Source organism: Mesoplodon mirus (genome assembly GCF_964341445.2).
Source record: "Mesoplodon mirus genome assembly, chromosome: 14".
NCBI lineage: Eukaryota > Metazoa > Chordata > Mammalia > Artiodactyla > Ziphiidae > Mesoplodon > Mesoplodon mirus.
The window spans coordinates 62,392,666-62,417,840 of NC_138990.1; the positions used below are offsets into that span (position 1 = coordinate 62,392,666).

The 25,175-nt window shown below is 44.7% G+C and overlaps 1 protein-coding gene across 4 annotated transcripts in view; it reads left to right on the forward strand.

Annotated features, from left to right (window-relative positions):
• Positions 1-25,175, forward strand: part of PRKCE (protein kinase C epsilon) — a 608,554-nt gene that overhangs the window by 423,843 nt on the left and 159,536 nt on the right. For all 4 annotated transcript variants that reach the window (XM_082641774.1, XM_082641775.1, XM_082641776.1 and 1 more), the window contains one exon: positions 4,392-4,546. In XM_082641774.1, coding sequence (XP_082497900.1) covers positions 4,392-4,546 — 155 coding nt within the window. The remainder of the gene's footprint in view (positions 1-4,391; positions 4,547-25,175) is intronic.

The following is a 25,175-nucleotide window of genomic DNA, read 5'->3' on the forward strand; positions in this document are numbered from 1 at the left end:
TCACGGGGAGGTGAAGACATCTGTCCACGGAACCAAAGAACTGTTCAAAGCTATACCAAATATTGGGTGCTAATACAGACCCCCTGAGGGTGAAATGGTCAGAGTGGGCACTCATGGGCACATTCTGCAGGCAGGAGGCCTAGTGCAGTAGGCTGACTCGTCTTGAAGCCTTTAACTCCCTAAGCAGTAAGAAATTGCAGATACAAATATCAGAGCACCCTTTGGTTTTTGTTTCTCTCTTATAGCCCCCTAAACTTTTTTAGTTCTCCCCACATGATGCTTGTTTTTAAGGGAATTATAGCCGCTTTTCTTTGGGGTTAGACTAATTCCCTTAAAAACCAACAGGGCAGAATTACCAATAGCTCCCACCCTCATGAAGTATACAGACTGCTGGCAGAGAAAGACATAAATCAGTGACACAAATCAAAGACCCACTGGAGAGTGTCGCATGTAATAGGGGGATTTGACCTGGTCAGAAAAGTTAGGGACAGCTTCCTAGAAGAAAAGATGGTTGCACTGAAATCTGAAGGACAAGGAGGGATTAATTAGGTGAAGGGAGAGGGGAAAACATGCCAAGCAGAGGGAGCAGCATGAGCAAAGGCCCTGTGGCAGGAGGGAGTTTGCAGTTGGGGTAGAGGGAACAGGGAACAGCTGAAAGTGCTTCTTACTCAGAAGAATTAGGGCCAGATCACACAGGCCACGAGGCTTATTAGGGAGTTTTCTATTTATTCCAAGAGTATCAGGAAACCTTTGAAAGAGTCAGTAGAATGAGGGAAGGGAGGGGGGGATGCATTGTAATCAGATTTTCATTTCAGCAGGGTAACTCTGCCCATAGTGTGATGACCGTTTGGTGGGGCAGGGCGGGGGGAGCTGGAATCAACATAGGGAGCATCAGTAAGAGGCACTTGCAAGAATCTCGACAAGAGATGATAACTGCTTGGGCGAGAATGGTGGCCATGATGGTGGTGACAACAGAAAGGCAAATGTAACAGGTACAGAGGTAATAAGTGCAAAGGTACAAAAGGTAAAAGCAGTAGGGCTTGGTGATGGATATGAGGGATAAAGGAGAGGAGGGAGGTATTGAGAATGACTTTCAGGTTTCTGATTTATACACTTGGCTGGTTGGTTAAGCCCTGCCCTGAGACATGCACCCTGGACGAGGACCAGTTTGCTGGGGGAAGATTATGAAGCAGTTTTGAACATGTTGTGTTTGAGTGCCTTTGAGGCATCAGAGGGAGATGTCAGAAACACAGCTGGGTAAATGGAGGAGAGGTCTAGGATGGAGGGAGACGTTTGCGAGTCATAGGTGTCAAGGTGCAGTAGCCACCGTGGGTGTGGATGAGATCACTCAGCGAGTACGGAAAGGGGAGGGCCTAGAACGCTGCCTTGTGGGATTCCAACTCCTAACTAAGTTAGGCTGGAGAGAGGAGAAGCCTACAAGAAAAGGCAGAACAAAACCTGCCACAATCACAGGGAAGAACCAGCTGAAAGCTAAGGGGAGCAAGCGTTTGTTGGGAGAGGAGGTGATCAGGGGAAAAGACTGCTGAAAGGACAGGGAAAACGAAGACTCGATAATTACCGTATTAACTATCATACCTCTAGCTAGAATACTGTAGTAATAATAGTAACAGACAGTCTTTATGGAGGAACAGTTATGAGCCAGGCACTTTAATATGTAATTTAATCCTCATAAGAACTTTGTAAGGGGTGTCCTATTATCATCCTCATTTTCACAGATGAGAAAACTGAGCACAGAGGGCTAAAGTCATTTGCCTGAGGTCACACAGCCAGTAAGTGATGAAATCAGCGTGGGAGCTCTTCTTTCTCACTCCATGGCCCCTATCCTTAAATGCCGTGTGTCTGGTGTTGGAGTATAAAAAGCAGCCAGGGAGGCAGGATGGGGAGGGGAGATTTTTCCTCTTTAGAAATTTGGATTCTTTCAGACACAGGCAAGGAAATACTCCATTGTTGCTAAAGCCCAAGTCCAAGTTGGTGACCATGGACTGGCATTGCAGCAGCTGTTTCTGATGGTGGTTCAGCTAGATTAGAGCAGTGTTGAATGCATGATGCAGCTGTTCTTACCATGGGAAAGCCTTGCCCCAAGTGCTCTAGGGAAGTGGTTCTCAAAGTGGGGGTCCCTGGCCAGCAGCATAACATCACCTGGGAACTAAGAGATGCAGAGTCTCAGGCTCCAACCCACATCTTCTGAATCAGAAACTCTGTGGGGCGGGAGGAGAGGGGGAGGAATCCATGTTCTAACAAGCCTCTGTCAGATTCTGCTGCACAAGTTTGAGAACCTGTGTTCTTGGGAGATCCTTGAAAAGAAAAAAGAGGAAAACTCCAATAACTTATAATCCATATATCTCACCTTGGCAGAAACCAGATGGAAGAGTGGGTCTCCATCCTGGCTACCCACTGGAATCACAGGAGGACCTTTGAAAACTACTGATGCCTGAGTCCCATCCTCAGAAATTCTGGTTTCGTTGGATTGGGGTTGGCCTGATCATTTGATTTTTGAAATAAAGATTTGAATGGGGACTAGATGATTAAATGAATGGTTGGCTCCTGAATACTTCTGAGTACAAAATTGTACTTGGGGGAGAAAACAAGGCAGGCTTTGAAGGGGAGGGTCAAGACAAATGGAAGAGAAGCTAGACCTTAGGGCCTTGGTGAATACCAGTAAAGCTTGAAGAATTCTGGAGGTTGTGGTGGGGGAGAAGGTAGTCTGAATTCGTAACAATTCTTAAGGATGGACTTATTTTCAAAGAGATGCCAACTATAAAGTAGATATGCCGTTAAGGCTGCTCCATGAATAAAGTGTCATTGTGATTTTTATTCAGTCTTCATGGAAATGATTCTACTAATTCTGATTGGAAACAATATGCTGACATCCTCCTGGCAGCTTCGCTGAGACTGTATCTGTATGTTAAGAATGTACTCTGACCCTCTGGCCTCTCAGACCTCGCTGTTTCCCCTTTGCTCCATGAACGTTCCTCCCCGGCTGACGTAGTCAGCTTACCGGTCCCCAAGCCTTCTCTGTTCCCATGTCCTGGTATTTGTTGACACCTCCCGCACCTCCTCCTCCTCTGAGGGAGGGCCTAGCTCCTTCTAGAATCCTCCATGGACCCCACCACTTCAGAGAGCCCCCCTTTCTCCTAATCCTTTCAGCACCCAGTGTCTTTAAGTCACTCTGCTCCTATTGTGTTTTCATCATTCTACCCATTTCCCATCTCTGCCCCTGGATCATAACCCCCCCGCCGCCACCACCGCCTCAGGACAGTGATGGTTTATAACTCTTTGCCTCCTGTCTAGCACAGCACCCCACACTCTACGGGCTCTGCAAATTGTAGGCGAGAAACTGTGCAAAAGTGAATTTCGGTCCATCTTCTTCCCACCTCAGAATGGTGGGCAGATGAGAAGGCACCACCCCTAATGAGGTATGACTGTGGTTTGTCCCTTCTTGAGGACAGAATCCATAGGAAGCACGCCAGGGTGGGAATCCCAGAAGGAGCATCCTCCAGAGTGAGACGTGGCCCTCACGGGAGGGGCTCTCACTATCTCATTAGTCCATGTTGCTTTGTGTTAGTTTCCTAGGACTGCAGTAGCAAATCACCACAAACTTGGTGGTTTAAAGTAATAGAAATCTGTTCTCTCACAGTTCTGGAGGCCAGATGTCTGAGACCAGTGTCCCTGGGCTAAAGTCAAAGTGTCAGCCAGGCCATGCTCCCTCCAGAGGCTCTAGGAGAGATCCTTCCCTGCCTCTTCCAGCTTCTGGTGGCACCGCCTTCCTTGGCTCGTGGCCGCATCACTCTAATCTCCACCTCCCTGGTCACGTTGCCTTCTCCTCCCTTCTCAAATCGCCTCTGCCTCCCTCGTATAAGGACATCTGTGACTGCATTTAGGGTCCACTCTGGTGATCCAAAATAATCTCCCCAACTCAAGATCTTTAACTTAATCACAACTGTAAAGTCCTTTTTTGCCATCTAAGGTAACATTCACACATTAAGGGATTAGGACATGGATACCTTTGCGGGGTGGGGGGGGCATGATATAACCCACCACACATACCAAGGTAACTGGAGCCTGCAAAGGGACAGAGACTTGTCCAAGGTCACACTTCAAGGTCATAACAGAAATTAGACAGAGACCCAGATCTCCTTTCTGTCAATTTTGGGCTCCTCCCACTAGACCAAGCTGACGCCTATAAAAGTAAGACAGACAGATTTTAGAATAACACTTCGTACCCTAACTCCTTCATCTTCTCTCCAGAACGTGTGCTACTAGGGTCCTTGAGTCCTGGTTCTGTTACTTTGGACTCACAGTACGCTTGCTGGCCTGTGTGGGCAGCTGCAGCGGAATTCACTAAATGGCATTTCCTCCTCTCCTTCCAGGACCGCCTCTTTTTCGTCATGGAGTATGTAAATGGTGGAGACCTCATGTTCCAGATTCAGCGGTCCCGAAAATTCGACGAGCCTCGTTCCCGGTTCTATGCTGCAGAGGTTACGTCAGCCCTCATGTTCCTCCACCAACATGGAGTCATCTACAGGTACCTCTCCTCTCCTCCTCTCTTCCCCAAAAGCGAAAAAATAGAAGAGTTTTCCGGATGCTTGGACTGACTTGGCTCCTGCCCCACTGGTCTCTTAGCAACCCGCTTTAGATTAGTTGTTTGTTCCAATTTGCTTACAGAGGGCTTTTTTGGGGGCTGTTTATCACTGTGAATGTTAATATTTGAATGGCCCCGGGAGATCTGACCCACTGTTTGTGCCAGTTTTGATTGAAAGCTTAAGCACGACATTTTAAAGGCTCAGCGCCAAGTAACCTTGGGGTGACCTTCGTTTCTCTCTGCCCCACCCCCTACCCTCTTCCTTGAACATCAGGGCATTCTCTTTACTTTTTCCTTCTGTGCCATGAACTTCCTCCCCTTCCCAACCTCTTGCCACTTCCTGAGTTTGTTTGGCTTAGTTGTCTCCAGCAGATAGAATCGGAGAAGGAGGAGTTCCTTGTGGGTCTCAGGGTTTATGATCTTGGTGGGGAGGAGGGGAGGGGAACTAGACAATGTCCAACAGGAAGTGACTCTCTGCAGATCATCCAGTCCCTTATTACTGCCTTGTCCCCCTTCCAAGAAAACATAGAACGAACACACACACACAAAAATTTTCCAGTAAGAGAGCGAGACTACGCAGGCTCTTCTGTGAGGTCAGGAATTCTGGGAGGAGTAAATATTTATAATTAGCAACAAGGACACTAAAGTTCCTTAAGGTTTTTTCAATGACTGTCAGTTTCTTTACTCAGATTTTACTTCTTCCTTTTTTTTTTTTTTTAAATTGGGTAGAAGAATAGCTGGCTTGGTTCAACCCAGAACTAATCCCTCACCAGAACTTCACTGACCTGCTCCCGGGAGCAATGCCCTGACTAAATGTGCTCCAAGTGGTTCTGACCAACCTTCACCAGCTTCCTAAAGTCCCTCTGCTCAAAAATAGTGGCTCCCTATGGCCTGCATAACAAAGCCCATACTTTTTAGCCTGGTTTCATGACCCTCCACGACAGGAGTCCATGTATTTGTTTCCTGTTACTGCATAACAAATTACCACAAACGCAGTGGCTTAAAACAACACCCATTGATTATCTCACAGTTTCTACAGGGCAGGAGTCCAGGCAAGGCACACCTGGGTTTCTGTGCTGTGATCAAGGTGTCAGCCAGACTGCATTCTTATCTGAAGTTTGGGCTCCTATTCCAGGCTTACATGGTTGCGGGCAGAATTCATTTCCTTGCAGCTGGAGCATTCACGTGGCTTCCTCAAGGCCAGCAGGAGAGAAAGTCTTTCCTGCTTTGAGTCTCTAACTTCAGGGAGACCTGGACCCTCTTTGAAACAGATCATTTGATTAGATTGGGCACAGCCAGGCTAATCTCTCTTTTGTTTAACTCAAAGTCAGATGACTTAGGGACTTTAATTATACATGCAAATCCCTTGGCCCTTGCCCTCTAATGTCATATAATCTCAGTAGTGATATCACATCCCTTTTCCACATTGTTTTGGTTGGAGGTAAGTCACAGTTTCGCCACCGTATACAAGGGGAGGGGGTATGAGATTATACCAGAGTGTGACACCTTGGGGGTCACCTTAGGTTATGTCTACTACAGCCCAGAACACCTTTCTCCCCTCACTTCCCATGATCTCTTGTTTTGAACCTACCAAGGTTCTTAGCTTTCCTCAAACTCACCTGCTAATTCCCAGCTTCCTCATTTTTCTGCCCTCCTCCCCACCTCCTCTGTCCAGCCCGGAAGCCTCATGCAATGCTGCCTGCTGGCTCGAAGCCTGGTCCCACCAACCAGAGCAAGTCTCTCCATCCACCACACTTTATTTGCAATTTGGGAATGAATTGCAAGTTGAAACTAATTGCTGCACCTGCCACTCTTCACCTTGTGTTAGGGTCGGGCATCCATGTGGGTCCTTCACTAAGTCACACCCTCTCCTTTAGGCCCATGGCTGCTTCTTTTTAACCCTTTGATCTTCTTATTTTACATCCTCTTCTTATCTTGCACATAGTAAATGGTCAACAAATGAACATTGGCCTCAATTAGTTTAAAACCCTAATCTCTGCCCCCCAAACTGGTTGCAGGCTAGTTAGAGATACTGGGGTTAGATATGTGAAAAGATCACCCATACTACAAGGCAGTGCACTGTTAGGTGCCAGTGACAAGAAGAATTGTCATTCATTGATATATCATCCCCATCCCCTCCCTATTAGACTGGGTGTAATCATCCACAGTTTACCAGCAGGGATTCAGAGACTTCCCTTAAATAATTTGCCCCAGGCCGTAAGTGACAGACTTAGGAAGTGTAACTGATCAGCCAGTTCGTGCTACGCATCATGACACTTGTCATGGGCTCATCAAGTCCAAGTCCACACTTTACTAGTCATTCCAGGTACTCCAAAACTTGACTTTTTCTTACATGTCTGGTTTCTTCTCCTTTCTGCTTCCCTCGCTGAATGCTTCCCTCTCATCGCACCTGTGAACACTTTTGTTCTGTTGACTTCTATGAGCCATACATGCCCCCTCTCTTTCTCTCCTTCCCATCTCCTTGACCATCTTTTTTTTATCCATTTAAAAAAGATTTTATTGAAATATAGTTGATTTACAATCTTGTGTTAGTTTCAGGTGTACAGCAAAGTGATTGTTATACATATATATTCTTTTTTAGATTCTTTTCCAGTATAGGTTATTACAAGACATATAGTTCCCTGTGCTATACAGTAGGTGCTTGTTGGTAATCTATTTTATATATAATAGTGTATATATTTTAATCCCAAACTCCTAATATATCCCCCACCCCCTTTCCCCTTTGGTAACCGTAAGTTTGTTTTCTATGTCTGTGAATGTTTTGTAAATAAGTTCACTTGTATCATTTTTTTTTTAGAGTCCACGTATAAGTGGTATCATATGATACTGTTTTTTTTACAACTTTATTGTAGTATAATTGCTTTACAATGGTGTGTTAGTTTCTGCTTTATAACAAAGTGAATCAGTTATACATATGTTCCCATATCTTTTCCCTCTTGCGTCTCCCTCCCTCCCACCCTCCCTATCCCACCCCTCTAGGTGGTCCTTGACCATTTCTCTTCAATCTCTATATCACCTGGCCTGGTCCTTCTCCCCTCCAGCCCCATCTTCTAAATGCTGGTTTTTCCCACGGCCTTCATCCCCAAATACTCCTCCTGAGCAATTTCAGCATTTGCATGCCTCCAAATGACACCTGTGTGCCCATGACTTCCATATCACTCTCTCCAGAACCTTGCACAAGATCTCTCTCTTTCAAGACAAACTCCAAGGCCTTCTTCCTTCTTCCCTGGCTAGTTTGCAAGAATTTCTTGACTTGACTCACTCACTGCCTCTCGGTTTTCTGCCCTTCTGTCTGTCTACCTCCCTCTCCATCGCTGCCCAGTGTTCTTTCAAAGCGCAGGCTGATTGTCACAGGGTCCCCCCTGCTTAGCATCCTTCAACCCTCATAAGATAAAGCACAGAAAGGGGTGCTTTTTCTACCCAGAGGGGATGCCTTTTTGTGTTTCTCACAAAGACACCATGCATGCTGACAGCACCCTCGTGGCCCCCAATGATCTTTTGATCCTTATCCCCCTTCCCCCAACCGTGTATCCCACCCTCAAGGCCCTCCAAATTAGGCCATTCTCCCCCAAATACCCTTCTCTTTCATTTCTCCTAGTCTTTGTCTCCACTGTCCCTGGAATTCCCTTGCTCCTAATCTGTGTCTTGATCAGTGAGTGGCTTCCAGGTCACATCTATGGTCTGACTGCCTTAGAGTCCCTGGTTTAAAAAATAGGTAGATTCCAGAATACTGGACAAGGGGACTAGATAAAGATATAGGTGAGGAGAGAGTGGCCCTGAGGTGGTGGTCGCTGAAGCTGGGTGATGGGTACGCGGGGGTTCACTATTCTGTGTGCTTTTTTGTATGTTTTGAATTTATCATAAATAATCATAATTTTTTAAAAAATGAATAGCAATTCCAGGAGCATTTCCAGGAGCAATTCCATAGCAATTCCAGGAGCAATTCCATAGCATTCCTAGAGCCTTTGATTCAGTAGGTCTGTTATGGGGTACGGGAATCTGTACTTTCTTAAAACATTCCTCAGGTGATTTGGGGACCACGGGTCTAGAAAAATTCCGTTCTGCCCTCAGAACTGTGTCAGATGCCCTGGCTCTGGGAGGCCTCCCCTGACCACCCAGCCTGCCGTGGGGGTCATGCCTTCCCTGAGCGACAGCATCTCTCTGGATCAGGCTGGTTCCCTTTGCCAACCTTGTATTTTCACTTAAGATACCCATTCTGTGATTGAGAACTCCATGCAAGCGTGCTTACCTGGCTGGCCTGGGATGGTACCCTGCTTGTAGTAGGTGTTCACTAAATACTTGTTCTAGTCTCTAATGCTCCAGAGCCTTCCAGTCTAGTGGGCTGCTACCTCATACATGTGCACTTTTGAAAGTCTGTGTTGGAAGCATCTGCAGCACACACACACAGTTGTTGGTTTTTTTTCTTTGCCCCTGAACGGCCCCCCTTCCTTTATCTCTCTCGATTCATAGATGAATGAGGACCATGTGATCTCTCTTTCCCATGCTGCTTTGTTTGAAACTTCTAGCACATGGGCTAGATGTTATGTGTCTCTTCATATTCGCCTCTGGCTGTTCCGAAGCTCAGGTGGAGACCATATTTTGGGTGGTGCAGGGGTTTATCTGGGAGATTGGCAAGACCAAATTTTGCAGGAGGAACCTCATTGCTGAAGTTGAGATAGAATTTTCCAGCTTTCCTGCTGGAATTTATACACAAACTAATTAGCAGCTAATTGGCCAGGGTTCAGGAACTAAGGGAAGAAGTCGTTTCCCTGACTGGGGGCTCACACTTGAAGTCGAGCCCAGGCTGACAGGCTCCCTTTCCTCTGGGCCCTCTCTGCTCAGGTTTCCCCCATGGGCGGCACAGGGCACTGTCTCTGTGTCCCCTGCCCAGCGTTCCTGAGCATCCTCTGTGTGCTGCAGTGGGAGCAGGCGTTAGCTTACTGTGTGTCCACGCTTCCTAACTATGGCTTTTAAAAATCTCTTCCCCTCCCTTACGCACTCACACATACCATGACAGGGGGAGGTTTTCAGGGGTGGACTTTCTTCCGAAAGTTGATTCACGGAACTTTCTCCTATTCTACATCATGCTCAGAGCTTGTCTGTTTTCCTCTGAGCTGCTCAGTACAGCAGCTGAGTCTCAGAGGATGCTCCTCTGACCATGGGACATGGAAGAGAGACTGTGGGATCCACCTCAGACACAGAGGGCAGCGGGGGTTCCCTGGGAGGAGAACCAGAGGCTTGGCAGACAGGAATGCATCTTCTTCCTTCACAATCACACGTACTGCGGCAGAGGGTGGTAAAGAACATGGCTTCTGCCACTCTGGCCAAGTGTCTTAACACTAGAAGAATGAATTCCTTCCTTCATTTGTATAAAATTGATTTCCTTTTTTTAAAGTATAGAAGTAATAGTCATAGGAAAAAATCAAAATTTAAACAGCAAAGAAAGGTAAAGTCAGTTTTCTCTTCCCCGATCTCATAGGTACCCAGGACAAAACAGTTGAACAGCTGCTAGAGAACCCTTCAAGAAATCTTGAGCAAGTGACTGAACCTCTTCATGACTGGCTTCCCTGTGGGGTTCAGATAATACCTGCCTTGTCTCCTTTCTAAAGTAGTTGAGAGTGATCATGACTAGTTGGACTGTACAGGTAGAAGTGAAGGATATAAAAACAAGTGGGGAATGACAAGGTATTTTATTTATGTCAAGTATGATTGATGATTAACATTCCTCACTTAGAGCACTAAAATTTGGCCTTTTACCAGCAGGAGAGGAAGTTGTAAGTTTTAAAGCTCTCCTGATCCTTTAATTCTCCAAGATTTTCAATCTTTAATGAGCCATCATCATCACCCCCCAAAAGTCAGTCCGCCCTGGGTGCCTGTTATGTGTCTGGTACCAGAACTGAGGGGCAATAAGGGGACAGGAAGAGAGAGAAGGGCATTTCTGCTTTGGCCCCATCTAGATCACTCTGTAGTCTGGAGGTGCTTAGAAAAGGCTTTCCTTGTTGATGATAATGTTTATAAAAAGTCAATTAAGAATTAAGAGCAGGGAACAGAGATTTCGTTTTCACTCAGATAAGCCTGAGTCTGAAATGTCTGGTCCTCTCCAGAGCTGGGGGGCAAAGCCCAAAATGGGGGACTTGGGAGGGATTTCCCTGGAAAGAGCTGAAGACGTACAGAGGTCTCTGGCTGTGCTCTCCAAGCCCAGCCTCCCTGGGAAATGCATACGGAGTTGTGATGTGTGCTGTAGTCTTGCCTTCCTGGTGGTCTAAGGGGATTGTGTGCCTGGTCTGCGGAATGATAGCCTGCCTTGAGCCCTGGACAGCTTTCCTGCCATAGGCAGTTAGGCGTTTCCTGAGTTGAGGAAGGTCTCTGGTTAAAGGCTGTGTTAATAACTGGAAAATCTACTGTTTAGCGTCTCATCTTCTTTCAGTACATTTCCAGTGTAGCTAATGCTCATACATAGCAGGGGAGGAGGAGGAATTGGCATGATCCCTTCCACTTTCCTTCTCAGTCTTCTTAGGACCTGGCCCTTAGAAAATCACGTGGGGATCTTTGTTCCCACAGAGTACTGTTCTCAGCCATCAGCATTCCCCCACCCATTGTAGAAAATGATACTTTACTGTAAAACTCCTAAGGACCTAGGGGCTGAGTGTGTAATGAGATGATACCAGTTCCCGAGGCAGTAATCGCAGTGTAAATGTTAGATCAAGGAGGCCCTCAGAGGCTGTCTAATCCAACTCCATTTTATAGATGCGGAACTTGGAAACCAAAACCGGGCAGCAGTTCACTCAAGTTTATGCAATGAGGTGTTATAAAGCTTAGATGTTATTTTAATCAAAGATATTCCTATAGATAAAGATTCAGACAGTTCTACACAGTGCTTAAAGAAATGAGAAGCCATTTTCTGCCCTTTCTCCCCACCAATTTCCCCTTCCACAGAGACAACCACTTACAATTCTTTTAGCTGACACTTCTGGTATGGACCTTTGTATTTCAAAATAACATGGTTTTGTTTTTGTTTTTGTTTTTGTTTAATTGACATATAGTTGATTTCCAGTGTTGTGTTAGTTTCTGGTGTACAGCAAAATGATTCAATTATACATTTTTTTTCACATTTTCCATTATTGCTTATTATAGGATATTGAATATATTTCCCTATGCTGTACAGTAGGACCTTGTTGTTTACCTATTTTAAATATAATCGTTTGTGTCTGCTAATCCCAAACTCCTAATTTATCCCTCCTTCATCCCATTCACTCTTTGGTAACCATAAATTGGTTTTCTATGTCTGTGAGTCTGTATCTGTTTTGTAAATAAGTTCACTTGTGTCATAATTTAGATTCCACATATAAGTGATATCATATGACATTTGTCTTTCTCTGGCTTACTTCACTTAGTATGGTAATCTCTAGGTCCATCCATATTGCTGCAAATGGCATCATTTCATTTTTTATGGCTGAGTAGTATTCCATTGATATATATACCACATCCTCTTTATCCATTCATCTGTCAATGGACATTTAGGTTGCTTCCATGTCTTGGCTATTGTAAATAGTGCTGCTTTGAACATTAGGATGCATGTATCTTTTTGAATTAGAGTTTTCTTTGGATATATGCCCAGGAGTGGGATTGGTGGATCATATGACAACTCTATTTTTAGTTTTTAAATGAACCTCTGTATTGTTTTCCATGGTGGCTGCACCAGTTTATATTCCTACCAACAGTGTAGGAGGGTTGCCTTTTCTCCACACCCTCTCCAGCAGTTGTTATTTGTAGACTTTTTTTTTCTTTTTAAACAGTTTTTTTTAAATGTATATTTATTTTTGGCTGTGTTGGGTCTTCGTTTCTGTGCGAGGGTTTTCTCTAGTTGTGGCGAGCGGGGGCCACTCTACATCGCGGTGAACGGGCCTCTCACTATCGCGGCCCCTCTTGTTGTAGAGCACAGGCTCCAGACGCGCAGGCTCAGTTGTTGTGACTCACGGGCCCAGTTGCTTCACAGCATGTGGGATCTTCCCGGACCAGGGCTCAAACCCATGTCCCCTGCATTGGCAGGCAGATTCTCAACCACTGCGCCACCAGGGAAGCCCATTTGTAGACTTTTTAATGATAGCCATTCTGACCAGTGTGAGGTGATACCTCATTGTACTAAATAACATGTTTTAATGTTATTTTTTAAATTTTATTTTAGACATTATCTAGTGACTTTCCACTCTGGAAGTGAGCATTTAGTTCTCTGCCCCACCTACTACCTACTCACCACCCCATCACATCCACATAGCCTTCCAAACCTCCCATCTTCTCAACAGAGTTTACTGTAATTTTTGTTAAATGAATGTACATTGTATATATTATTATGACTGTGGAACTAAGCCACTTGATAAGCTATAATTACTTTTTCTTTCCTATACATTTTCTCTGTTTGTTTTCCCTGGAGATAACACAGATGCTCTCCAGATTGTCCACATCTCCCTTCAGGGTGGCTAGGTGCAATAGGCATTCTATCAGTATTCTTGGATAAATTTCTACTGGTGCCTTCTAAACTGCTCCAGTCTGAATGGTTGTCCTCAGTGCCTACTGCAGAGCTGTCACCCTGGGATCTCCCTTCACTGTTGTCCAGGCATCTTTGCCTCTCCCATGTGAGAACTCCTCTCTTATATCACGTCTCCTCTTTCTTGATACACTTTCTTGATGTGGTGATGTACCTTCTGAGAAAGAGTATGAAAAGTAAATTTTTGAGATCTTCCTTTTATATCTAAAACCATCTTGATTGTACTCTCAAACTTGATAAAGAGTTTGGCTAGGTATAGAATTCTAGATTGAAAACCATTTTCACTCAAAATGTGAAGGTATTGTTCCACTGCCTTCCAACTCCCAGTGTTGCTATTAAGAAGTCCAAAACTATCTTGTTCTTGATCCTTCGTATGGACCTATTTCTTTTTTCTGGAAGCTTGTTAATTACATGTTAATGATGAGGTGTAGACCCATTTTCATCCATTGCACTGGGCCTTAGATAAACCATTTTAATTTAGAAAATCATGTCCTTCAGTTCTGGGAAATGTCTAATTTCTTTAATGATTTCTTCTGTTCTCTTTCTGTAACTATTCAGATATTGGAGTAGTCAACTTGGGCATCATTACAATGAATCATCCTATGGGCCACTTATTTGGGGAACTTCTGACTATCAGTATTTTTAGAGTTTTTCTCTTGGAGTCCTCAGATTACCCTGGGAAGACTTTTCCAGAGTCCTGTCTGAAGAGACAGGGCTTGGCAGCCAGGTGAGCCAAATGAAAGAAGAGGATTGAAGGCCCAGCTCCCAGAATACATATATCCATCCAGTTGCCCTATTTTTAATTCTATACGCTGGTGCCTGCCCTCTCCTCCGTTCCACCCTGGTCCCGGAGGCTTTCTGTTTCTCCCCTGTTGAGAATAAATCTCTGATGTAGAGAAGGGGCTGTGCAGAGTAAGAAGAGAATCTGAGTTTATAATTGCCTTTCAACCAGATCTCTTCACTTTATCTCTTTCTACATCATCCTAATCTCCAGAGGTAACGGTTACTGCAAATTCCTGAGCTTTGTTAGAGCAGGAAGTGGGAGATTCTACAGTGTACATTTGATCATTCTTGACTTTCCCCATTGCTGGTTCAGGATTCAGCTCTTTCTCAGGTCTACTGAGTCATGTCCCACACTCACCCCTCTGCTTTCCAGCTTCCAAAATTACGTCACTGTTCTTTCTTCTCTTGTTCACTCCCATCTTTGTGTGTTTAGGCCTTTGTGTGTAATTTGGGGATGGAGAGAAAAATAATTTGTTGTGGGTATTTGAGACTACTACCATATTCAATACTAATAATACTATAATACAATAATGATAATAGCAATAACAGAAGTAATCACCACCACAGCAGTAGCAGCAAGAGCGACAACGATAGCGAGCTACTCACTTAGCTTCCTTACCAGCCAGGCTCCATCCCGAGCACTCAACACCCATTAACTCATTTAATCATCACACAGCAGCTCTGTGCGGTAGATACAGCTGTCATCCACGGGATTTATGCTACTTCCAAAGAAGGAGGTCCTGCCAGATCCCACCCCACTGCCGCCACTGTCAGGTCACCCTGTCCCGTTGCTGCCAGCTGCGGTCTTGCGTGGGAAGCAAAGTTGTATGCTGGAGACACGGCGCTGAATTTGGAGTTGGAGAACTGGGGCTGAATCCAGTGTCTGTCTCGTCTTTATTGTGTTTTCCTGGGCAGAATACTCAAACTGTTTGAAGTGTAGTTCCCTCACTGTACCATGGGGATTAGAATGCAAAGCTCCCTGGACTGTGTGGAAAATTACATGAGAAAACATTTGCAGAAGTGCCGAGCGCAATTCTTGGCACCTAGGAAGCTCCATAAATATTGGTTGGATGAACGAGTGGGAGGAGGGTTATGGAGTCAGAGGATGTTACGGGCTGAATTGTGTCCCCTCCAAATTCGTATGTTGAAGTCCTCACTCCTAGTACCTCAGAATGTGGCTGTATTTGGAGATAGGCCCTTTAAAGAGGTAAGAGGTTAAATAAGGTCACGTTGGTGATCCCTAATCCAATATGACCAGTGTCTTAATAAGATGAGGAGATTAGGACACAGACATGCACAGAGGGAGACCATGAAGACACCAGGAGAAAACCCATTTACAGGCCACAGAGCAATCTCAGAAGAAATCAACCCTCCGTCTGGGACTTCCAGCCTCCAGAACTGTGAGAAATACATTTCTGTTGCTTAAGTCACCCAGGGTGTGGTACTTGGCTATAGCAACCCTAGCAAACTAATATAGAGAACACAGGTTGCAGTCCCAGCATTGCTACTTACTAACCGTGGAACCCTGGGCAAACGACCTAAACTCTCTGAGCCACAGTTTCCTCATCTGTAAAATGGAGCTGATAATAAATATCAAATCAAAATAAGATGGCCAGGCCTGCAGCCTTGGCATAAATTGAAAGCTTTAAATAAGCTAATGGACATAAAAGGTTATAAAAGGACATAAAAAGCTTTAAATAAGCTAATGGACATAAAAGGACATAAAATGGACATAAGTTGTTTGGAGCGCAGTGAGGTGTGTGGAGGTGCAGACACCCCAGGAACGATGACACCCTGTTTGTGGGAAGCAGGGTGGTGGACATGTGAGGCTCTGTCCCCATGCAGGTCAAGGGCCCATCTAGGACAGGGCCTAGATCTCAGGGTCAGGCAGTATTCCGGGGAAGGGAGCCTCTCTTTGGCATTATTCCAATACTGTGAGCATGCAGGGACCCTGAGGCAGGGTAAGAGAGTACTGAGAAATGCACCTAACAGTGTCCAGTGGGCTGGAACAGCCAAGGGGTGTGCTTGCATAGGAAATCTGCGGAGTCTGACTTCCGTGCCTCGGCCTCCTTGACGGAGATCTACCATCTTCATGAGCTCCCACTTCACCCCCCACCCCCATCCCCCACTCCCTACATGACCACCTTCAGCAAAAAAGCTGACTTCAAAAATGTGCGTTTTGGTAATGGGAGTCATTTGGCCCCTCTACCGTGTTGTATAATTGAAGGGCTTGTCTCCTGATAAAGGAATACTAAGTGTTACTGTGGGGTTTCAGGGGTAGTCACTTTTTTGTGGGTCTAGGTTTACTTAGAGGTGAGACCATCTTTACCCCAGACTCCTTTCGTGCAGTGTCACCTGCCAATGACAGTGTAGGGTGAAGTCATTGTGACATGATGAAGGGGAGGGGAAGAGAGAGCAGAGCCTGAGCTGCTTGGGATGAAAGCCAAGTTTATATTCTTCTGAGGAAGCCATGTTATTGCCGACCAGATCAGAAGTAGAATGCTGACTCCGTTGACATTGGAAGCTCAGAGCAAACAGGAAGTTTGGAACCAGAGGGAAATTCCTGATTAAATGTGTCTGAGTGTTTCAGCTAATAGTGTGTGTTCAGAGAGAAAATGATCAGGGACCCTGTCATCTACTTTTGTGTCTCTCATTATACCTACCACAGAGCTGAGAACCTATTGTAGTGGGTAAGGACTTCTGGCTCAAACTCTTGTCTCCACTGCTTATTAGGTATGTGATCTTCAGCAAGGGACTTACTTCTCTACCCCTCAGTTTCTTCATCTGTAAAATTACCTCCCTCAAAGAGAGATTGTGAGAATCAAATACATGTTAATATGTGTAAAATCATTACGATTGTGTCGCGTACAGAGTAAACACTCACTGAATGCTCGCTGCTGCTATTGCCTTCGTTGTTCTATTTCACAAGTGGCTGAGCGGACAGTTGATCAGATTCACTTTGTCCATCTTGGAAAGTTTCCCATGAATGTATCTTGCTAGCTGGCAAACTGATGAAAACACCTTGTCAGGTTAGAGTCTCCCAAACAAAGGCTAGTTTGAGGACCTGGGACCTGTATTATGAAGGAGAATTCGGTATATGTAGCTTTTATGACCATGCAGTGTTCTATAGAAAGTAGACATCTTGGAACATGTATTACTGCAATGTATTCAACAGTAGAGCCTGAATTCTCCTGGGCTGAGTCTTAAGATTTTGTTTCTTCAATGCCTTTGGCTAATGATTGAACTGCAAAAAATGGGAATTGTTTTAGCAAACAATGGGAGGCTTTGCCACGTGGTAAGCAGAGTCTGTGTGAACGTCTGAGTGAATCCCGCGGTCTCAGCCCTGGCTGAGTCCAAGATGACTCAGGCTGTTGGGGGCGCTCCTCAGCCCATGGAAGCATTAGGGGCCACAGTTAATTAGCTCTGTTTCTCTCTTTGGTCATGTGGTAACAGGCTGATGGATTAATCCTGGTGGTTGTTGCCACCTTCTCTCCTTGCTTCTGGGTCTCTTCTCCCACCATTCCTACAGATTAACTAGCATAAAATAAGGAGTTGGGGCACTTTCTTGCTCAGAAGTCTGCAGTGACTCCGTGTTGTCTCAGGATATTGTCCAGACTCTTCCACCTCTTACCTGAAGCCATCCCCAAGCTGACCCTCTCACTAACTTCTTCTCCAGGATTTGCACACAGGTCTCTTCCCACCCACCCTGCCTTCCCAAGTGCTTCTCCCACCGGGCTCCTCCCTGGAAGGTGTCCTCATCAACACAGCCACACACACTGTGCATTTATCACCCAGATCCCAACATCAACTCCTCTCTTTGCCTAGGAATACCGTACATTTTCCTAGAATACCAGACCTTCTTTTTCACTTTTTATTTTTTCTAACTCTTTCCCATCCTTTAAGATTCAGCTTCAGTTCATTTTCCCCTGGCCCTTTCAAGCAAAGTTGGCCCTGTCTTCCTCCTGTTAATGCTGCATCTACTCCATTATATTCTAGCATTTCTCACATTGTACTGACAACTGTTTCTTGGTTGAATGATCTTGTAGAGCTTCTGCGGGTTATGCTGAGCTTAAGGTTGAATCCAATCGCCCTTGAGTTCATGGCCAACCTATTCAAATGGATCAAGCAAAACACCTCCAGGGAGGTAGGGGGACTTTCTAAATATATTTGGCCACAGGGATGCGCTTTCTGATGGACTTCTTGCTGGACCCACATTTTCCTGGGCTTCTTTCTGTGCGCACTGCCCCATTCCACGGTCTTTTTATTCTTCACGGTGTCTGGAGGATGAAGTGCTGCAGTAGAAAGAACGTGGGGCCAGGAATCGGGCCAGAACTCTGATAAAGCTTTGCCTCAGTTGGGTGACCTCAGGCAAATTACTTCTCCTCTCTGGACCCCGGCTCTGTACATGACGGCTGCATTGGAGGATCTTGCTCTGTGAGCCTAAGGTTGTTGGTCTGGGAATCCCTTGAACAGACTCTGAAAATGAATCTCAAAAAATGGCATCTGCAAATGACCTCAGTGAGGCTCCAGAGGTGTAACTGTATTTAACTGCCTGGTGCCTTCTGGAGAGTTTAGAGGTCCTGGAACATGAGACTTCGTTGGCAGGTGGTCTCATGCTCTGTGCTCTGAATGTCAGATCACCCTCTGTGGATCCCCCACTCCAGTGTATCCACAGTCCCCCCTCTTAATCAAAACAAATGGTTTCTCAAGGGTCTGATGCTGCCAAGTTAAGCGTTTATCCCTGTAGTGAGCAGAGCTTCCTCCAAGGGCCATAACCCACCATATGGGCAAGAGTTCCTGTCTGAGGAGCAGGGCTGTTTGCTTAGAAAGTCATGGTCCCATCAAGATTGAGAATCTCACTCCCCAGGATTCAGAACCTTCTCTGAAGTGGGAAATCTCTCAGATGAAATTCCCTCCATTGTTGGAAATCTGCTAATGCAAAAGCATTCATCCAAAAGGGATTTGAGTTTGGGTTTGTACCATTTCTTGAAGAGTACCGCTCTGTTGTTCAGAAGCTGTGTGTTTAAGCAGATGCTCATTTATTCAGTCAGCAATGACTGTTAAGCCTCCGTGGTGTATCAGGTGTAGACCTTGGAGATACCGTGAAAAGGAAAAGACACACACTCTCTGCCCTCTTGGCACTTAAGTTTGGGTGGGGATGCCAGGCAATAAAATGAACAATAACAATAAAAACTGATAAGGATGGTGATAGGGAAAGGATAGGGTGCCAGGGAACTACATAGCACAGATACCTCAGCTGGATGGGGAAAATCAAGGAAGGCTTTCTGGGGGAATTGACCTCTCCCAAAGAGGCCCAGTGGGGTAAGAGTTGGCCAGAAGAGGTCATGGGAAAGTGTACCAAGGAGTGGGATCAGGATGTGTGAAGGCTTGGTTAGGTAGGATGCCAAAGGGGTCTGTGGGTCTAAAGAATTTCTACATGCCTGGATCTCAAAGCACAAAGGGAGGCTTGGTGAGCAGCAAGGCTTGAGGGGAGACCGCAGACCCCATCCTGAGGGGCCACAGAATGACTGTCCGAAGTCATGTGACTGGACGCTGTTGTGCTGTTAGGTTGTGTTCTATGTGGGAATTGTGGAAGAAGGGGCTACTATTTAATAGAAGTTTAGAGGTGTGAGTAAACCTGGGGGTCAGCTACTCCAATGCCATCTCCTATAGATGAATAAATTAGGGAGGTGGTATGACTTGTCCAAGGGCATTCAGCCTCTTGATGATGCAGACAGAACCACTGGTGGGGGCTCTGGTGTTTTTTGATAGTGTGGGCTGATAAACTGACTCCAAATAAACAAACAGAAGCACCTGGTTTGTAGCTGATTTCCATGGTGTAAATATTCCCTCCAGGAGAAATTTCAAGCTACCCATGTTTCACAATCAGCTCACAACGCTCCTGAAAATTTAGCAATCTGATTTGTGAGCTGGCACCAAAGGGGGAAAGCTATGCACATCTCTTCCCAGCTCCGTGGCCAGTGATATTTTGTTGGTAGGTTGATGTCAGCCATGGTGGGAGTATTTGTACCATGGAACTCAGCAAATGCTACAGATCAAAGTTTGTTTCCCCTGGAAAGCTATTGTTAAATATTTACCAGTACACCACTGTAAAATGAAATCTGTAGATTAAGTTGGGCAGTGCTGTTCGGGTCAACTATTCCCTTCTTGGTTTTCTGCTTGTTTGATATATCACTGAAAAAGGGCATTTGTGCATTTCTCCTTTCAGTTCAATCGTCTTTTTTCTAACAGTTTTATTCCAATTTAATTCACATACCATACAATTCATCCGCTGAAAGTGTACAAATCAGTGGCTTTTAGTATATTCACACAGTCATGCAGTTATCACCAAAATATTTCCATCACTCCAAAAAGAAACTCTATTTCTTTTAACCATCAACCCCCAGTCCTCTCCCACCCTCACTCCCAGCCCTAGGCAACCACTTATCTACTTTCTCTATAAATTTACCTATTCTGGACATTACATATACATAGAATTATACAACATGTGGTGTCTTATAACTGGCTTCTTTTACTTAGCATGTTTTCAAGGTTCATCCATGTCGTAGCATGTATCAATGCTTCATTCCTTTTCATGGCTGAATAATGTTTTGTCATATGGGTATACCACATTTTGTTTATTCATTCGTCAGTTGATAGGCCTTTGGATTGTCCCCCTGCCGCTATTAATATTACTGTACAAGTCTTTGAGTGGACATACATTTTCATTTATCTACCTAGGAGTAGAATTGCTGGGTCAGATGGCTTAACTTTTTGAAGAACTGTCAAGCTGTTTTCCAAAGTGACTGCATCATTTTACATTCCCACCAGCAACCTATGCAGGTTCCAGTTACTCCACATCTTCACCAACACTTGTTATTGTCTGTCCTTTACGATTATATATCCAAGTGGATGTGATGTATATCTAATTGTGGTTTTGAGTTCTATCAGTTTTTGCCTCTATTTAGACACTCTCTTGTTCAGTACATACCTGTTTAGGATTTTTAGGTCATCTTGAAGAATTGACCCCTTTATCATTATGTAATGTACCTTATTCCTGATAATTTTCCTTATTGTGAAGTCTGCTTTGTCCGAAGTTAATATAGGTAGTCCAGCTTTCTTTTGATTAGTGTCAGCTTGGTATTTCTTTCTCCATCCTTTTACTTTTAATCTATCTGAATCTTTATTATTTAATGTGTGTTTCTTATAGACAAAATATAGTTGGGTCTTGGGTTTTGTTTTGTTTTGTTTTGTTTTGGCTGCAGTGGGTCTTCGTTGCTGCACACGGGCTTCTCTAGTTGCATTGAGCAGGGACTACTCTTTGTTGTGGTGCGCGGGCTTCGCCTTGCGGTGGCTCCTCTCGTTGTGGAGCAGGGGCTCTAGGCGTGCAGGCTTCAGTAGTTGTGGCTCACGGGCTCTAGAGCGCAGGCTCAGTAGTGGTGGCACACGGGCTTAGTTGCTCCGCAGCATGTGGGATCTTCCAAGACCAGGGCTCGAACCCATGTCCCCTTCATTGGCAGGCGGATTCTTAACCACTGCACCACCAGGGAAGCCCTGTTTGTTTCTTAATCCACTCTGACAATCTCTGTCTTTTAATTGGCGTATTTAGAGCATTCACATGTAAAGTGATTATTGATAGAGTTGGATTGGTATCTACTATTTTTGTAACTACTTTTTACTCATTACATTTGTTCTTTGTTTCCTCCTCCCCACTTTTTCTGTTGCTTTCTTACTAAAAAAAAAAATGCCAGTTGTAATTGTAAGATGCATCTTAACTTCAAAATTGTTAAAATGTAAAAAAAATTTTTTTTTAAAGTGTGTTCTAGAATCTATGAACCATGGTCATAGTACCCCGCCCCCCATAAGGAGGTTGTAGAGCTTAAAAAGGGCTGTGCATCAAAGTACTTGGTGCAGTGTTTGGTATGGCAGTGAGCACTAGATATTAACCATTACCATAATTACTACATTAGTCCTACCCAATTACTCTGTGGACCTCACAGCTGACCTAGACATCCCAGTTCCATCACTGCATCACAGCTGAGAATAATTGCCCTAAATACATAGATATATGGTTCTGCACTGAGGTTTTTTGTGGTCCCTTACTGCAAATATGTTCTCTTGGCCTGTTTGTTCTGTAGTCTACAGTCAAACACAGAACTCTGAGGTCAGACAGCCCCATATTTGAATCCCGGATTCATCACTTACAGATGCATGACCTTGAGAAATTTCTTAACCTCTCTAAGTCTCAGTTTCCTTACTTGTAAAATGTATATATTAATACCTTCCTCACAGAATGTGGTCAGGACATAGCAGGCACCCAAATCATAGCTATTATTATTATCAGTTGTCATCCTATCTCTTTCTCTAAATAAGATGCTTACTGTGCCTCAGTATCCCTTTTTGAGCTGGAAATTCTAGGCAGGACCTGATGGGTGCATAGAAGAATTTAAACATTAGCAGGGGAAATGCCTTGAACCATAGGGACCAACCTCTCCAGGTAGATTTGGCAGTGGGGAAAGGGGGTGGGGCTCCTTCTTAGCATGCCTCACATAGGAGGTTCCCTCTTAGCCCTGGAGAGGCTCAACTTTAACGCAAAAAGAGATTCCTGGCAGATGCAGGCACAGCAGGGGCAACATGACGGCAGCCACCCTTCTCACGTCCATCGTAAGGCAGTTCATCCTGATGGAACACTGGCTGTGTGTTCATTGGTTCTGGCTGTTGTGGGGACACCAGGTGGGTGACTGTGCTTCATCTCTGCAGTTTTCTCCTCAAGAATATTCTAGATAGCGCTATTTATTCATTTTCCTTTGCTTTCTTAATTTTGTTTCCCGAATCTGCAGTTTGGGTTTAATGGGAATGGATCACCCACCGCCCTCTCTCTTCACTCCCCAGAACACATTTTTAGTGTCTGAACAACACCAGGCTGGGCCTCTAGACCCAGATGAGCAGGAGATGCGCATTGACAGAAGAATCCTATAGTGCTTGGCTCTGTTTCATGGTGGTGGCGGTGTGTTGGACAGCATCAAACTGAACATGGGCAGAGCTAGGCCTGCCTAGAGGAAATTTCTGTGTCTGTCTAGTTTTGTGTGGTCAGGGGACTTTGTTCATGGTTTTTCTGAGTCAAGGCTGCAACTTTCCCAGAGGCCGGGCCTCGCCTGGCAAACATGGCTGGAAACAGTAGTGCCCTTCCAGAGCCCAAGGCTTCTAGAAGGATCTAAAATTCTTAACCTCAAGAGAGATACTTTGCTGTGCTTTATGATTCAGTGAGAATTTTGTGATGTACTGATGTGAGTTTTAAAAAAAACCAGGGTGAATTAGAGCAATTATCTGGATTACCCAAACCAAGAAAAGGGCAGGATTTGGAGAAAAAGGATTTTAGGCCTCAATAATATATGTTTGGGAATCCCTTTTTCCAAGATTATATGTTCTAGAAGATCCCAGGAAATCCTGTCCCATTGGGCTGGGCTGCTGAGGAAAGTCAGCGACAGTTCCACAAAGCTTCCAATCTGTCCTGAGTCAGCCTCCATGTGAATGACACCCTTGGAGAATTTCTCCATGCTGTGTCCCACCTGGACCACAGTGGAACTCAAACCTCAGTCCTAAGCACTGTAAGGTTATATCAGTACTTGGTAGGGATCAGGGGCGTATTATTTCACAAGTTGTCAACTACCCAAAGCAGAACAAAGTTTTCAAGCTGAGTGAGTCACCTTGGACTTTCACCCCCAACCTTGCAAGCTTCCACTGACAGGTCTGTTTTTAGACTCTGTTTCCCATCCTTTCCAGGTTCCTGTGAGGTAGTGGAGGTATGTGCTGTTTGTGAGAGTCTGAACACCTAACTTATTTTTTGCACAAAGAAATACACATATCATTAGACCCCAAACCCAGTGAAAAACGTCCACCCAGTGTGTCTTATCCAGAGACTTGAGCTGCTAAGCACATGGCTAGAAGAATAAGCTGAGGGGTGTAAGGAATCCAGAAGCCCCACTTTCCTGCAGATATCATGGAATTCTCCAGTGGGGACCCTTTATTGTCAAAGGCAAATTTGTGTGCATACAACATGGTACCAGCCATCAATGAGAGATATATCTTTGCAGGCATGAAGCCAGATTTGGGAGCTATGTATATGTGCATCAGTGCTTGCTTCAAAGCTACTGGGTTCTATTTGTGTGTTTGTCTAAATTATAAATCAATGTTTTTGATGGAAGCAAGATACAGAGTTATATTTAGAACCTTCTTAGAATCAGACACAGGCTCCTTTACCCCTCTGTAATTAGTACCCCATTACAGAGGGTACGCTGGGGAATGCAGCTCAGAGAGAGTTTTCCCATCGTTTGCCTTCTTTTCTTTTATCTTTACATATAAGTTTTCATCTTTGCTTTTCTTTTCAATATAAGACAAACAGAATTCCTTACTATTAGGAACCAAAGGCCTAAAGTTACAGAAAGAGAGAACTTGCTTTATAATATTGCAGGGGCAGGGGGATTGGGGTGAGATTTCCCCAAAAGGTGAATGAGTATTTATTTGTACAGTGACTTATGGGATTTCAGACAGTGGGTAGGGACGTAGTGCTTGCTCAGTCTCAAAATGTTTCACTTTTGTTAGTCTTGTCTCCCAATTTAAATTGTTAGCCCTTGGAGGTCTGGGAACATGACCTCTCCTCCTCTTGGGTCCTCCAAGGTGCCCAGCATTGGGCTGTATATGAGGTAGGCCTACTTCAGGGAGGATATCCCTGTTTGGCAGGTGGGCACATTCCTACAGATGGAGAATGTCAAATGAGAGTTGCCTTTTAGAACTTCTCAGAGAACAGTGTATGCACATGGATATGAACTGCTTGGCAGCTACAACCTACAGGAAAAGTCTTGGATTCTAATCTAAAACATCCAGAGTAATTCAGTAACTGTTGCCTGTATGCTTTCATCCTAGTTTCAAATAAAATAAGATGATGATGAAAAATGTGAAAGGAGATTGGTGAGCTGCTGGTGACCCAGTGCTGTTGACACCTTGGAACAATTATGAAATAAGAAGGCTGGGATATTCTGATGCTGTTCCTCCCACCCCCCCCCCACCTCCATTTACCCTTAGCAGAAACCAGTGGAAGAAAACAAAAACAGTCATTCGAAAAGATATATGCACTCCCATATTCATAGCAGCATTATCTACCATAGCCAAGATATGGAAACAACCTAAGTGTCCATCAACAGATGAAAGGATAAAGAAAATGGG